This window comes from Nerophis lumbriciformis, linkage group LG05 (genome assembly GCF_033978685.3).
Source record: "Nerophis lumbriciformis linkage group LG05, RoL_Nlum_v2.1, whole genome shotgun sequence".
Classification (NCBI taxonomy): Eukaryota; Metazoa; Chordata; class Actinopteri; order Syngnathiformes; family Syngnathidae; genus Nerophis; species Nerophis lumbriciformis.
Window position 1 is genome coordinate 739,828 of NC_084552.2, and position 15,738 is coordinate 755,565.

At 43.7% G+C, this 15,738-nt stretch overlaps 1 protein-coding gene across 3 annotated transcripts in view; it reads left to right on the plus strand.

Moving 5' to 3' along the window:
- The window catches only part of lrrc17 (leucine rich repeat containing 17), a 95,554-nt gene extending 82,194 nt beyond the window's left edge, over positions 1 to 13,360 (plus strand). For all 3 annotated transcript variants that reach the window (XM_061961447.1, XM_061961448.1, XM_061961446.1), the window contains 2 exons: positions 336 to 491; positions 12,661 to 13,360. In XM_061961447.1, the coding sequence (XP_061817431.1) occupies positions 336 to 491; positions 12,661 to 13,088 (584 nt within the window). In that variant the 3' untranslated portion in view covers positions 13,089 to 13,360. The remainder of the gene's footprint in view (positions 1 to 335; positions 492 to 12,660) is intronic.
- Positions 13,361 to 15,738: the final 2,378 nt, after the last annotated feature.

Sequence of the window (15,738 nt, forward strand, 5' to 3'; positions counted from 1 at the left end):
AAAATACAGTACAATGTTTTTCTGTTTTTAAAAGCATTGAATTTGATGCCACAAGCTTGGCACACCTACAGTATATTTGGGCAGTTTCGCCCATTCCTCTTCGCAGCACCTCTCATGGATGAGAAGCGTTGGTTTTCATCCAGTATGTCAGGATGTGGGTGATTCTCTGTATAATTTGGAGGTCTAAAATTAATGTATCCCCTTTTGGAATAAGGCTGTAATGTGACAAAATGTGGAAAAAGTGAAGTGCCGTGAATACTTTCCGGATGCACTTCTGTTTGGTCAGCATGTTGCAACAGTTTTTCACAAAACAACTCCTCCGTCTTCCTCTGCAGATCTGACAAACATCCCGCCCGACCTTCCTTCCGACATCGTGAAGATGGATCTTTCCGGAAACAACATCAAACATCTCAGGCCCAAGCAGTTCTTGCTGTCCAAGGACCTCAAGCAGCTCAACCTCAGCAGCACCAGCCTGAACCACATAGACCCAGGTAATGCATTTGCATAAACACAAAGACAGGTGCAAGGACTCTAGCAGTAATTAGCATGCATTCATTTATTTGGCGTCATCTTGCAGTCTACACGTATCTCTTAAAGGGGAACATTATCACCAGACCTATGTAAGCGTCAATATATACCTTGATGTTGCAGAAAAAGCAGTGCGTGGGGAGTCTGTGGTGGGCTCTCCTATTTCTGGGGCTGAGGTTGCTGAGGTAGTTAAAAAGCTCCTCGGTGGCAAGGCCCCGGGGGTGGATGAGATCCGCCCGGAGTTCCTTAAGGCTCTGGATGCTGTGGGGCTGTCTTGGTTGACAAGACTCTGCAGCATCGCGTGGACATCGGGGGCGGTACCACTGGATTGGCAGACCGGGGTGGTGGTTCCTCTCTTTAAGAAGGGGAACCGGAGGGTGTGTTCTAACTATCGTGGGATCACACTCCTCAGCCTTCCCGGTAAGGTCTATTCAGGTGTACTGGAGAGGAGGCTACGCCGGATAGTCGAACCTCGGATTCAGGAGGAACAGTGTGGTTTTCGTCCTGGTCGTGGAACTGTGGACCAGCTCTATACTCTCGGCAGGGTCCTTGAGGGTGCATGGGAGTTTGCCCAACCAGTCTACATGTGTTTTGTGGACTTGGAGAAAGCATTCGACCGTGTCCCTCGGGAAGTCCTGTGGGGAGTGCTCAGAGAGTATGGGGTATCGGACTGTCTGATTGTGGCAGTCCGCTCCCTGTATGATCAGTGCCAGAGCTTGGTCCGCATTGCCGGTAGTAAGTCGAACACGTTTCCAGTGAGGGTTGGACTCCGCCAAGGCTGCCCTTTGTCACGGATTCTGTTCATAACCTTTATGGACAGAATTTCTAGGCGCAGTCAAGGCGTTGAGGGGATCTGGTTTGGTGGCTGCAGGATTAGGTCTCTGCTTTTTGCAGATGATGTGGTCCTGATGGCTTCATCTGGCCAGGATCTTCAGCTCTCACTGGATCGGTTCGCAGCCGAGTGTGAAGCGACTGGGATGAGAATCAGCACCTCCAAGTCCGAGTCCATGGTTCTCGCCCGGAAAAGGGTGGAGTGCCATCTCCGGGTTGGGGAGGAGATTTTGCCCCAAGTGGAGGAGTTCAAGTACCTCGGAGTCTTGTTCACGAGTGAGGGAAGAGTGAATCGTGAGATCGACAGGCGGATCGGTGCGGCGTCTTCAGTAATGCGGACGCTGTATCGGTCCGTTGTGGTGAAGAAGGAGCTGAGCCGGAAGGCAAAGCTCTCAATTTACCGGTCGAACTACGTTCCCATCCTCACCTATGGTCATGAGCTTTGGGTTATGACCGAAAGGACAAGATCACGGGTACAAGCGACCGAAACGAGTTTCCTCCGCCGGGTGGCGGGGCTCTCCCTTAGAGATAGGGTGAGAAGCTCTGCCATCCAGGAGGAGCTCAAAGTAAAGCCGCTGCTCCTCCACATGGAGAGGAGCCAGATGAGGTGGTTCGGGCATCTGGTCAGGATGCCACCCGAACGCCTCTCGAAGGGAGGTGTTTAGGGCACGTCCGACCGGTAGGAGGCCGCGAGGAAGACCCAGGACACGTTGGGAAGACTATGTCTCCCGGCTGGCCTGGGAACGCCTCGGGGTCCCACAGGAAGAGCTGGACGAAGTGGCTGGGGAGAGGGAAGTCTGGGCTTCCCTGCTTAGGCTGCTGCCCCCGCGACCCGACCTCGGATAAGCGGAAGAAGATGGATGGATGGATGGATGGATTATCAGCAGACCTATGTAAGCGTCAATATATACCTTGATGTTGCAGAAAAAAGACCATATATTTTTTTAACCGATTTCAGAACTCTAAATGGGTGAATTTTGGCGAATTAAACGCCTTTCTATTATTCGCTCTCGGAGCGATGACGTCACAACGTGACGTCACATCGGGAAGCAATCCGCCATTTTCTCAAACACCGAGTCAAATCAGCTCTGTTATTTTCCGTTTTTTCGACTGTTTTCCGTACCTTGGAGACATCATGCCTCGTCGGTGTGTTGTCGGAGGGTGTAACAACACCAACAGGGACGGATTCAAGTTGCACCAGTGGCCCAAAGATGCCAAAGTGGCAAGAAATTGGACGAAATTTGTTCAAAATACGAGGCTGTTGGGAAAGCCGGCGAAATGGTCAGTCGTTTGTTCCGCACACTTTACCCACGAAAGCTATGCTACGACAGAGATGGCAAGAATGTGTGGATATCCTGCGACACTCAAAGCAGATGCATTTCCAACCATAAAGTCAAAGAAATCTTCCGCCAGACCCCCATTGAATCTGCCGGAGTGTGTGAGCAATTCAGGGACAAAGGACCTCGCTAGCACGGCAAGCAATGGCGGCAGTTTGTTCCCGCAGACGAGCGAGCTAAACCCCCTGGATGTCTTGGCTCACACCGTCCCTTATGCCACCGAAGATGATCAAGAGAAGAATATCGACCCTAGCTTCCCTGGCCTGCTGACATCAACTCCAAAACTGGACAGATCAGCTTTCAGGAAAAGTGAGCGGATGAGGGTATGTCTACAGAATATATGAATTGATGAAAACTGGGCTGTCTGCACTCTCAAAGTGCATGTTGTTGCCAAATGTATTTCATATGCTGTAAACCTAGTTCATAGTTGTTAGTTTCCTTTAATGCCAAACAAACACATACCAATCGTTGGTTAGAAGGCGATCGCCGAATTCGTCCTCGCTTTCTCCCGTGTCGCTGGCTGTCGTGTCGATTTCGTGGGTTTCGCTTGCATACGGTTCAAACCGATATGGCTCAATAGCTTCAGTTTCTTTTTCAATTTGGTTTTCGCTACCTGCCTCCACACTACAACCATCCGTTTCAATACATGCGTAATCTGTTGAATCGCTTAAGCCGCTGAAATCCGAGTCTGAATCCGAGCTAATGTCGCTATAGCTTGCTGTTCTATGCGCCATGTTTGTTTGTGTTGGCATCACTATGTGACGTCACAGGAAAATGGACGGGTGGTTAAAATCAGGCACTTTGAAGCTTTTTTTAGGGATATTGTGTGATGGGTAAAATTTTGAAAAAAAACTTCGAAAAATAAAATAAGCCACTGGGAACTGATTTTTAATGGTTTTAACCCTTCTGAAATTGTGATAATGTTCCCCTTTACGTGTGACTGCCATCTACTGGTCACACTTATCATTACACCATGTACCAAATAAAATTGCTTCGAGGTCGCTAAGCACAACCAGAATGATGTCGTACATTAGGTGCACCAGGTTCAGAATTTAAAAACATTTACTCTGGGACCCCATTTTTAGGACTTGGGACCCCATTTTGAAAATTCCTAGCGCCAATACTGATGGAGTGTTGGTGCGTGCAAAACAGCAGCAGGCGACTGTGGCCTGCGGGCCGCTTCTAATACTAATCAAATATCATCCCGGGGGCCATAGCTCATTCATTTGGGCCTTGACTTTGACACAGAGTTTAGAGCAGTGGTTCTTAACCTGGGTTTGATGGAACCCTAGGGGTTCGGTGAGTCAGCCTCAGGGGTTCGGCGGAGGTCAAAACACACCCGACTCATCGTGTAAATACAAACTTCTCCCTATCGGCGTAACAGCAGAAGTCAGACTGATTTGCAGGTGTGTAATTTGTTGTGAGTTTATGCACTGTGTTGCTTTTGTTCTTTGAACAAGGTGATGTTCATGCACGCTTCACTTTGTGCACCAGTAATAAAACATGGTAACACTTTAGTATGGGGAACATATTCACCATTAATTAGTTGTTTATTAACATGCAAATTAGTAACATATTGGCTCTTAACTAGTCATTATTAAGTACTTATTAATGCCTTATTCTGCATGGCCTCATTATAACCCTAACCCTGGCCCTAACCCTCTAACCCAGGGGTAGGGAACCTATGGCTCTGGAGCCAGATGTGGCTCTTTTGATGACTGCGTCTGGCTCTCAGATAAATCTTAGCTGACACGATAAGTAATGAATAATTCCGCTGGTAATCACTGTGTTAGAAATAACCAGACTACAAAGCCATCAGCAAAACCATGCAGCACCAGAAGTCGCACTAATGGTAATCAAGTATTTTATTTATTATTGGTTACCTTCAGAATAATAATGTTATTAAAAACAACAAGAGACTTATTACACTGTAAAAATGTTGGTCTTACTTCAAAATGCACGCATTTAGTTATATTCAGTAGAGATGTCCGATAATGGCTCTTTTGCCGATATCCGATATTCCGATATTGTCCAACTCTTAATTACCGATTCCGATATCAACCGATACCGATATATACAGTCGTGGAATTAACACATTATTATGCCTAATTTTGTTGTGATGCATTAAACAATGTCACAAGGTTTTCCAAAATAAATCAACTCAAGTTATGGAAAAAAGTGCCGACATGGCATGAATATTGAATATTTTTAACATGCCTCAAAACAGCAGCTTGGAATTTGGCTCCAGAGAGCATGAGGAGGTTGAGGTGGGCTGGGTTGACTTGGGGGGGGGGGGGGTATATTGTAGAGTCCCGGAAGAGTTAGTGCTGCAAGGGGTTCTGGGTATTTGTTCTGTTGTGTTTATGTTGTGTTCTCCCGAAATGTGTTTGTCATTCTTGTTTGGTGTGGGTTCACAGTGTGGCGCATATTTGTAACAGTGTTAAAGTTGTTTATACGGCCACCCTCAGTGTGACCTGTATGGCTGTTGCCTTGCATTCATTTATGATGTTATGTGATTAGGCCGGCACGCAAAGGCAGTGCCTTTAAGGTTTATTGGCGCTCTGTACTTCTCCCTACGTCCGTGTACCACTGCAGACAGCGTCCTTTTAAAAAGTCATACATTTTACTTTTTGAAACCGAAACCGATAATTTCCGATATTACATTTTAGTCCGATATTATCGGACATCTCTAGTATTCAGTGTTAAAAAATATTATATGGCTCTCATGGAAATACATTTTAAATTGTTTTTGCTCTAACCCTAACCCTGATTGATTGATTGATTGATTGAAACTTTTATTAGTAGATTGCACAGTACAGTACATATTCCGTACAATTGACCACTAAATGGTAACACCCCAATAAGTTTTTACACTTGTTTAAGTCGGGGTCCACGTAAATCAATTCATGGTAAACCAAACCTAACCAAATAACTCTAAATGAAGTCTTTGTTACTTAGAATATGTTCCCCATACTAAAGTGTTACCAAAAACATATACCGTATTTTCAGCACCATTAGCCGCCCTGGGTTATAAGCCGCGCCTTCAATGAACGGCATATTTCAAAACTTTGTCCACCTATAAGCCGCCCCGTGTTGTAAGCCGCATCTAACTGCGCTAAAGGAATGTCAAAAAAACAGTCAGATAGGTCAGTCAAACTTTAATAATATATTAAAACCAGCGTGATGTGGGCGCGCATGGAGTCGTATATCAACATGGACGGAGCTGCGTGAAAAAAGCCACCCGGCCTCTTCGCGTAAACTTCCCTTAACCACTCGCTCATCTTTTCTTCATCCATCCATCCCTTCGAGTTAGCTTTTATGATGACGCCGGCTGGAAAGGTCTCTTTTGGCAAGGTCTTCCTTTTGAATATCACCATGGGTGGAAGTTTCTGGCCATTAGCATGGCAAGCTAGAACCACAGTGAAGGATGACTTCTCATTCCCTGTGGTGCGAATATTCACCGTACGTGCTCCCGTTGTATCCACAGTGCGGTTCACAGGAATATCAAAAGTCAGTGGAACCTCGTCCATGTTGATAATGTTCTCTGGCCGGATCTTTTTTTCAGCTATCTTGTTTTTACAATATGCACGGAAAGTAGCCAGCTTTTCTTGAAAGTCTTTAGGCAGTTGCTGTGAAATAGTAGTCCGTGTGCGGATGGAGAGATTGCGTCTTTTCATGAACCGGAAACCTGTCGCCCTTTTGTGGTCTTTACAGATGTAAACACACAAAGGAAATGAAACGTAATATCCGCGCGCTTCTTCTTCTTCTATGGGGGCGGGTGGTTGCTTACAGTAGAAGAAGAAGCGCTTCCTCTTCTATGGGGGCGGGTGCTTACCTTGGCGGTTGCTTACCGTAGAAGAAGAAGCGCTTCCTGTTCTACGGGGAAAAAAGATGGCGGCTGTTTACCGTAGTTGCGAGACCTAAACTTTATGAAAATGAATCTTAATATTAATCCATATATAAAGCGCACCGGGTTATAAGCCGCACTGTCAGCTTTTGAGTAAATTTGTGGTTTTTAGGTGCGGCTAATAGTGCGGAAAATACGGTAACTGTCTTGAATTTGAAAAAAAAAAACATTTTATTTTTCACTAAAGAAAGGTTGGGTGAATGCGCATATGAAACTGGTGGGGTTTGGTACCTCCAACAAGGTTAAGAACCACTACTTTAGACCTACTTCCAGTTTCTGTCTAGGGCGCTAAGCCTTCTGGGAAATGTAGTATAACTAGATTTAGCAACACACTAGTGTCCTCACTTCTTATTTTGCATGTATTTATATATGTATTTGATCTTCATTTATACAGGGTAAGCCAGCACGGTAGAACAGGGGTTGGTGCGTCTGCGTCACAGTAAGAAGCTCCTGGGTTTGATCCTGCGCTCGGGATATTGTTCTCCCCGTGAATGCGTGGGTTCCCTCCGGGTACTCCGGCTTCCTCCCACCTCCAAAGACATGCACCTGGGGATAGGTTGATTGGCAACACTAAATGGGCCCTAGTGTGTGAATGTTGTCTGTCTATCTGTGTTGGCCCTGCGATGAGGTGGCGACTTGTCCAGGGTGTAACCCGCCTACCGCCCGAATGCAGCTGAGACAGGCTCCAGCGACCCCCCAAACCAAACATTGAAACCTTTGCCACATCTTTCTGAAAAAGCTGCAGCGAATTCAGGCATTTTAGGCCGCGACAATCTCGAAAGAGTCCCACAAAATCCTGGAGAGACTGAAAGCTTCTTAACACACCTCATACCCACCTGTTCTAAACAGAAGACAGGCTAACCTCCTCCAACCTCCGAGGACAAAGCTCCGAACTGAACTGCTCCGCCGCTCCCAGTCTGTGGAACGCTCTGCCTGACCACCTGAGGGCACCACAGACTGTGGATGCTTTTAAAAAAGGCTTAAAAAAATTATTTTAAAAAAAGCATTTTTTTGATATACCGTATTTTCCGCACTATTAGCCGCACCTAAAAAACACAAATTTACTCAAAAGCTGACAGTGCGGCTCATAACCCGGTGCGCTTTATATATGGATTAATATTAAGATTCATTTACATAAAGTTTCGGTCTCGCAACTACGGTAAACAGCCGCCATCTTTTTTCCCCGTAGAAGAGGAAGCGCTTCTTCTTCTATGGTAAGCAACCGCCAAGGTAAGCACCCGCCCCCATAGAAGAAGAAGAAGCGCACGGATATTACGTTTCATTTCCGTTGTGTGTTTACATCTGTAAAGACCACAAAATGATTCCTACTAAGCGACAGGTTTCCGGTTCATGAAAAGACGCAATCTCTCCATCCGCACACGGACTACTATTTCACAGCAACTGCCTAAAGACTTTCAAGAAAAGCTGGCTACTTTCCGTGCATATTGTAAAAACAAGATAGCTGAAAAAAAGATCCGGCCAGAGAACATTATCAACATGGACGAGGTTCCACTGACTTTTGATATTCCTGTGAACCGCACTGTGGATACAACGGGAGCACGTACGGTGAATATTCGCACCACAGGGAATGAGAAGTCATCCTTCACTGTGGTTCTAGCTTGCCATGCTAATGGCCAGAAACTTCCACCCATGGTGATATTCAAAAGGAAGACCTTGCCAAAAGAGACCTTTCCAGCCGGCGTCATCATAAAAGCTAACTCGAAGGGATGGATGGATGAAGAAAAGATGAGCGAGTGGTTAAGGGAAGTTTACGCGAAGAGGCCGGGTGGCTTTTTTCACGCAGCTCCGTCCATGTTGATATACGACTCCATGCGCGCCCACATCACGCTGGTTTATAATATATTATTAAAGTTTGACTGACCTATCTGACTGTTTTTTTGACATTCCTTTAGCGCAGTTAGATGCGGCTTATAACACGGGGCGGCTTATAGGTGGACAAAGTTTTGAAATATGCCGTTCATTGAAGGCGCGGCTTATAACCCAGGGCGGCTTATGGTGCGGAAAATACGGTATGTGTGCTAGTTCTAGCTATTAGGCTGTTCTAGTTTTTATTTAATTACATTTTTTTTGTATTTATTTTACTTGTTGGGGGCAGCTATTTGTGGTTCTAGCGTTGTTGTTTTTATGATTTTTTTAAATGCACTGCAGCACTTTGGAGGTTGTTTGTTCAATGTAAAGTGCTTTTACAAATAAAATCTATTATTATTATTATTATTAAGACACATCAGGAGGGAGCGGTATTGTAATTTAGCGACTTTGTGGCAATATGTAACTAATATTCAGACCCCTCTATAATGCCTTTTACAACATTTTAATGAGAAAATAATTGTAGTCAAAAGATGAAGTCTCTAGCATGTGTCTCTCATTTCTCTAATGGACCACCGTCAGGCTCAAAGCTAATGATGTTTACGTTGAGGAAATGAAACCTCGTAGTTGTATTCATTAGCATGGCTGAGGAAATCATCTCCCCACAGGCGCGCTATTTGCGGCCATTATCTCCCGTTTAGGGCGCAATCCTTCACTATGGAGCTTGGATGCAAACTATTTATACAACATGCGAGCTTTGATACCCCAGGGAAACATGATATTTTTCCATAAATATTGCGATGACAGCATAGCACTCTATTTTTGAGACAGGTTGTGACGTTTTAAGGGCAGGGAAATAAGATATCAATATATACATATATATACTGTGTACATATTCATATATAGGGAGGGGTGATATAATATAATATGGCCTATATCGTGATCAATATTGCAGCCTTTAGCAATAATGATATAAATCACAATATACTAATTGGTATTTAGTTGATAATAGAATTATTTCAAAAGCTCCTCTTTTAGCTGCTGACATATGCAGTAACATATCGCGTCATTATTATTATTCTCGTTTATTTACTGTAAATAATGTATTGAATTAATTGCATTAATTTAATTTAATTGTATTTATTTGCCACAATGCAGTGATTAAGGGATATATAAGTTAACTTTAATTGATTGATTGATTGATTGATTGATTGACAATGAAGCAAGGATTAGTGATATAAATAGTTTTGCAATGTGGAGGGGCGTTAGTCGCTAGAGAGTAGACGACATTGTGTTGAGGTCGTAGTCATTTGCCTTTGCTGTAGAATTTGTGAGACACAGGTAAAAAATGTGTCATTAACATACATTATCACAAGACAACAATAGTATTCCATATTATTCCATATATATTTTTTAAATAATCTATATATACACACATATATATACATATATATATACACACACACATATATATATACATACATATACGTACATGTACAGGTAAAAGCCAGTAAATTAGAATATTTTGAAAAACTTGATTTATTTCAGTAATTGCATTCAAAAAGTGTAACTTGTACATTATATTTATTCATTGCACACAGACTGATGCATTCAAATGTTTATTTCATTTAATTTTGATGATTTGAAGTGGCAACAAATGAAAATCCAAAATTCCGTGTGTCACAAAATTAGAATATTACTTAAGGCTAATACAAAAAAGGGATTTTTAGAAATGTTGGCCAACTGAAAAGTATGAAAATGAAAAATATGAGCATGTACAATACTCAATACTTGGTTGGAGCTCCTTTTGCCTCAATTACTGCGTTAATGCGGCGTGGCATGGAGTCGATGAGTTTCTGGCACTGCTCAGGTGTTATGAGAGCCCAGGTTGCTCTGAGAGTGGCCTTCAACTCTTCTGCGTTTTTGGCTCTGGCATTCTGCATCTTCCTTTTCACAATACCCCACAGATTTTCTATGGGGCTAAGGTCAGGGGAGTTGGCGGGCCAATTTAGAACAGAAATACCATGGTCCGTAAACCAGGCACGGGTAGATTTTGCGCTGTGTGCAGGCGCCAAGTCCTGTTGGAACTTGAAATCTCCATCTCCATAGAGCAGGTCAGCAGCAGGAAGCATGAAGTGCTCTAAAACTTGCTGGTAGACGGCTGCGTTGACCCTGGATCTCAGGAAACAGAGTGGACCGACACCAGCAGATGACATGGCACCCCAAACCATCACTGATGGTGGAAACTTTACACTAGACTTCAGGCAACGTGGATCCTGTGCCTCTCCTGTCTTCCTCCAGACTCTGGGACCTCAATTTCCAAAGGAAATGCAAAATTTGCATGGTTGGGTGATGGTTTGGGGTGCCATGTCATCTGCTGGTGTCGGTCCACTCTGTTTCCTGAGATCCAGGTCAACACAGCCGTCTACCAGCAAGTTTTAGAGCACTTCATGCTTCCTGCTGCTGACCTGCTCTATGGAGATGGAGATTTCAAGTTCCAACAGGACTTGGCGCCTGCACACAGCGCAAAATCTACCCGTGCCTGGTTTACGGACCATGGTATTTCTGTTCTAAATTGGCCCGCCAACTCCCCTGACCTTAGCCCCATAGAAAATCTGTGCGGTATTGTGAAAAGGAAGATGCAGAATGCCAGACCCAAAAACGCAGAAGAGTTGAAGGCCACTATCAGAGCAACCTGGGCTCTCATAACACCTGAGCAGTGCCAGAAACTCATCGACTCCACGCCACGCCGCATTAACGCAGTAATTGAGGCAAAAGGAGCTCCAACCAAGTATTGAGTATTGTACATGCTCATATTTTTCATTTTCATACTTTTCAGTTGGCCAACATTTCTAAAAATCCCTTTTTTGTATTAGCCTTAAGTAATATTCTAATTTTGTGACACACGGAATTTTGGATTTTCATTTGTTGCCACTTCAAATCATCAAAATTCAATGAAATAAACATTTGAATGCATCAGTCTGTGTGCAATGAATAAATATAATGTACAAGTTACACCTTTTGAATGCAATTACTGAAATAAATCGAGTTTTTCAAAATATTCTAATTTACTGGCTTTTACCTGTATATACACACACACACCACACACACACACACTGTATATACCGGTATATATATATATATATATATATATATATATATATATATATATATATGTATATATAGACAGATATATATATATATATATATATATATATATATATATATATAAATATATATATATATATATATATATATCGACCCCAAAGGGAATAAGCGGTAGAAAATGGATGGATATATATATATATATATATATATATATATATATATATATTTATATTTTCTCGTTATCCATGAGAAAATGCATTTTTAGACAATATGATTTTCCTGAGCGGCTAGGAGAGACACCGTGAGTAGCAAGCGGTACAAAGTGGATAAGAAAAGACAGAATTTAATTTATTCTTTTATTTATATTTTTAATTTTTTATACTTGGGACTTCCCGCGTGCCTGATTTCGGACGCTGGCGGTCCGGATCCGGCCCGTGGGCCGTAGTTTGGGGACCCCTGGGTTAGAGTGTCCGCCCTGAGATCTGTAGGTAAATAGTGGAGTTGAAGTGGGTGTGGCATGGATGATTGTTTGGCGCCCAATAAAAGACTTGATGGAGGATTCTTCAAAGCAAGGCTTCAGTCAGCAGATGTTAAAGCAGCATAAATCTACTGGGGGGGGCTGGAGCCTATCCCAGTGCACCTTCACACTGGACAGGTGAAATGATAAATAGGTTTTTATAGTCATACGAAAGACTATAAAAATGGGAGCCATTACCTCCCTGCTTGGCACTCAGCATTAAGGGTTGGAATTGGGGGTTGAATCACGAAAAGTGATTCCCGGGCGCGGCCACCGCTGCTGCTCACTGCTCCCCTCACCTCCCAGGGGGTGATCAAGGGCGATGGGTCAAATGCAGGGAATAATTTGGCCACACCTAGTGTGTGTGTGACAATCATTGGTACTTGAACTTTATTATTAACCCAAGGTATTTCTAAAAGTATGTCCTTCCTCTTCCCTACTCGTCCAGATCAAAGCTAGACTCAAGGCCGGCGTGCAGCAGGAAACGCTCCCAGCTGTCCTATTACACGTTTCCTTCCCGTCCAAACACACACATTCCTAGAAAAAGGACGATGGCGGCGAAGACAGTTCAAGATGTCCACTAACATCTCGTCCTCCTCCCTCAGGCGCGTTCGCAGGCCTGCTCCACCTCCGCGAGCTCGACCTGTCCAACAACAGCCTCCATTACTTCCACTACGGCGTCCTGGAGGACCTGTACTTCCTGCGGAAGCTGTACCTGGGCCACAACCCGTGGATCTGCGACTACAACATCCACTACCTGATCTACTGGCTCAAGCTGCACCCGGGCGTGGCCTACACGGGCCTCAAGTGCTCCGAGCCGCAGGACTTCCGCGGTTGGCGGGTGGAGGACTACGTGAAGACCTACAACGGGGAGTGTCCCAAGGATAGACAGACGGGAGCGGGGGACACGGGCCAGGGGGGGCAGGGGGAGAACGAGGCGCAAGAGGCGGCGGGGGAGACGGACGAGGGGGTCCCGTCGAACCCCTTGAAGGAGAAGAAACCAAACCGGTTTGAGATTATCAGGTTGAGTTAGGATGCATGAGGATTCCTTTTTCTTCTTCGACAAACATTCAGGTTTGATGACACCTTTTTGTCCTATTTTGTGTGTAAATATTACAAAGGAAGTCCCACTTTCGTCAATAAAAGTAGCCAACAGCTGCTCCAAAAACACAACACATCCTTTATCTTTCAATTGTCTTTTGTGTACTAATGAATGGTCATTTAGATCAGATGTTTTGGAAATAAAACTGTCTATTTTTTTCTTGAGATTATTCTTCATCAACAGGCTTCACAAAGAGACTTACTGTAATAATAAATGATGGAACTCATATCCAGTGGTTTTATAATTGCACAACAAAATCATTGCCAGTAGTGAACAATTCAGAAAAGGGCGGGTGCTTTCAAAGGTGCTTGGATGTGATTGGACTGATTATCTGTCAATCACAAGTACAGCCTACAGCGTTGCCAGATAATATGCGTACTGTATTTGTTTATAGTTTGAACTTCTGTACAATAGCTCACTCCAGTCAATGGTAATGCTTTCCTGTTGTAAATATCCATCAGAAACGTCAAGTATGTACGATAATTTCCCTCAAAATACAATCATTTAAACTATCCGGTGCGACAATTTGACACACACATGGCAACCTGTGGGTTCGTCACAAACCCGGAAGTTTTCCGGCAGCTTACTTCCGGGTTTGTGACAAAGTGGCGAGTCACTTACCCTATGACGTTTTCGTCGGTGTCTCCAGGTGAAGTAAAATGTTCAAAAACATATTTCCGAACAGTATAAAACTTATATATATATATATATATATATATATATATACATCAATGTTTCATAGAAATAGGAAGTCCAGGTCTTGTAAAACTGTCGTAAAATTCAAGCTCATTTCTCGGTGGACGAACACTGTTTGCGATAACCCAAACTCCAAACGGCTTGTCCATAAACTAACTAAAAACCTTTATAAAGTTAAAAGGTCCGCATTTCAAATAAACACTGTTCGGAGACAATAACAACTTTACAAGTCTCAAAAGTTTAAAGTGAGCCATAATAAAAATAAAAAAAGCAGTCGGCTTCTTCGGGCCGCGCATTGTAAATGATCAAACAGCACCACCTGGTGGACTGGCGAACAATGCGCAGTGCTTGTGAAATTCAGGCACACAAAATAACCTTTTTTTTTTTTGATTGATTGAAACTTTTATTGGTAGATTGCACAGTTCAGTACATATTCCGTACAATTTACCACTAAATAGTAACACCTGAATACGTTTTTCAACTTCGAGGTCCACGTAAATCAATTCATGGTACAAATATATACTATCAGATAATACAGTCAACACACAAGTTCATCATCAGAGTATATACAGGTAAAAGCCAGAAAATTAGAATATTTTGAAAAACTTGATTTATTTCAGTAATTGCATTCAAAAGGTGTAACTTGTACATTATATTTATTCATTGCACACAGACTGATGCATTCAAATGTTTATTTCATTTAATTTTGATGATTTGAAGTGGCAACAAATGAAAATCCAAAATTCCGTGTGTCACAAAATTAGAATATTACTTAAGGCTAATACAAAAAAGGGATTTTTAGAAATGTTGGCCAACTGAAAAGTATGAAAATGAAAAATATGAGCATGTACAATACTCAATACTTGGTTGGAGCTCCTTTTGCCTCAATTACTGCGTTAATGCGGCGTGGCATGGAGTCGATGAGTTTCTGGCACTGCTCAGGTGTTATGAGAGCCCAGGTTGCTCTGATAGTGGCCTTCAACTCTTCTGCGTTTTTGGGTCTGGCATTCTGCATCTTCCTTTTCACAATACCCCACAGATTTTCTATGGGGCTAAGGTCAGGGGAGTTGGCGGGCCAATTTAGAACAGAAATACCATGGTCCGTAAACCAGGCACGGGTAGATTTTGCGCTGTGTGCAGGCGCCAAGTCCTGTTGGAACTTGAAATCTCCATCTCCATAGAGCAGGTCAGCAGCAGGAAGCATGAAGTGCTCTAAAACTTGCTGGTAGACGGCTGCGTTGACCCTGGATCTCAGGAAACAGAGTGGACCGACACCAGCAGATGACATGGCACCCCAAACCATCACCCAACCATGCAAATTTTGCATTTCCTTTGGAAATCGAGGTCCCAGAGTCTGGAGGAAGACAGGAGAGGCACAGGATCCACGTTGCCTGAAGTCTAGTGTAAAGTTTCCACCATCAGTGATGGTTTGGGGTGCCATGTCATCTGCTGGTGTCGGTCCACTCTGTTTCCTGAGATCCAGGGTCAACGCAGCCGTCTACCAGCAAGTTTTAGAGCACTTCATGCTTCCTGCTGCTGACCTGCTCTATGGAGATGGAGATTTCAAGTTCCAACAGGACTTGGCGCCTGCACACAGCGCAAAATCTACCCGTGCCTGGTTTACGGACCATGGTATTTCTGTTCTAAATTGGCCCGCCAACTCCCCTGACCTTAGCCCCATAGAAAATCTGTGGGGTATTGTGAAAAGGAAGATGCAGAATGCCAGACCCAAAAACGCAGAAGAGTTGAAGGCCACTATCAGAGCAACCTGGGCTCTCATAACACCTGAGCAGTGCCAGAAACTCATCGACTCCATGCCACGCCGCATTAACGCAGTAATTGAGGCAAAAGGAGCTCCAACCAAGTATTGAGTATTGTACATGCT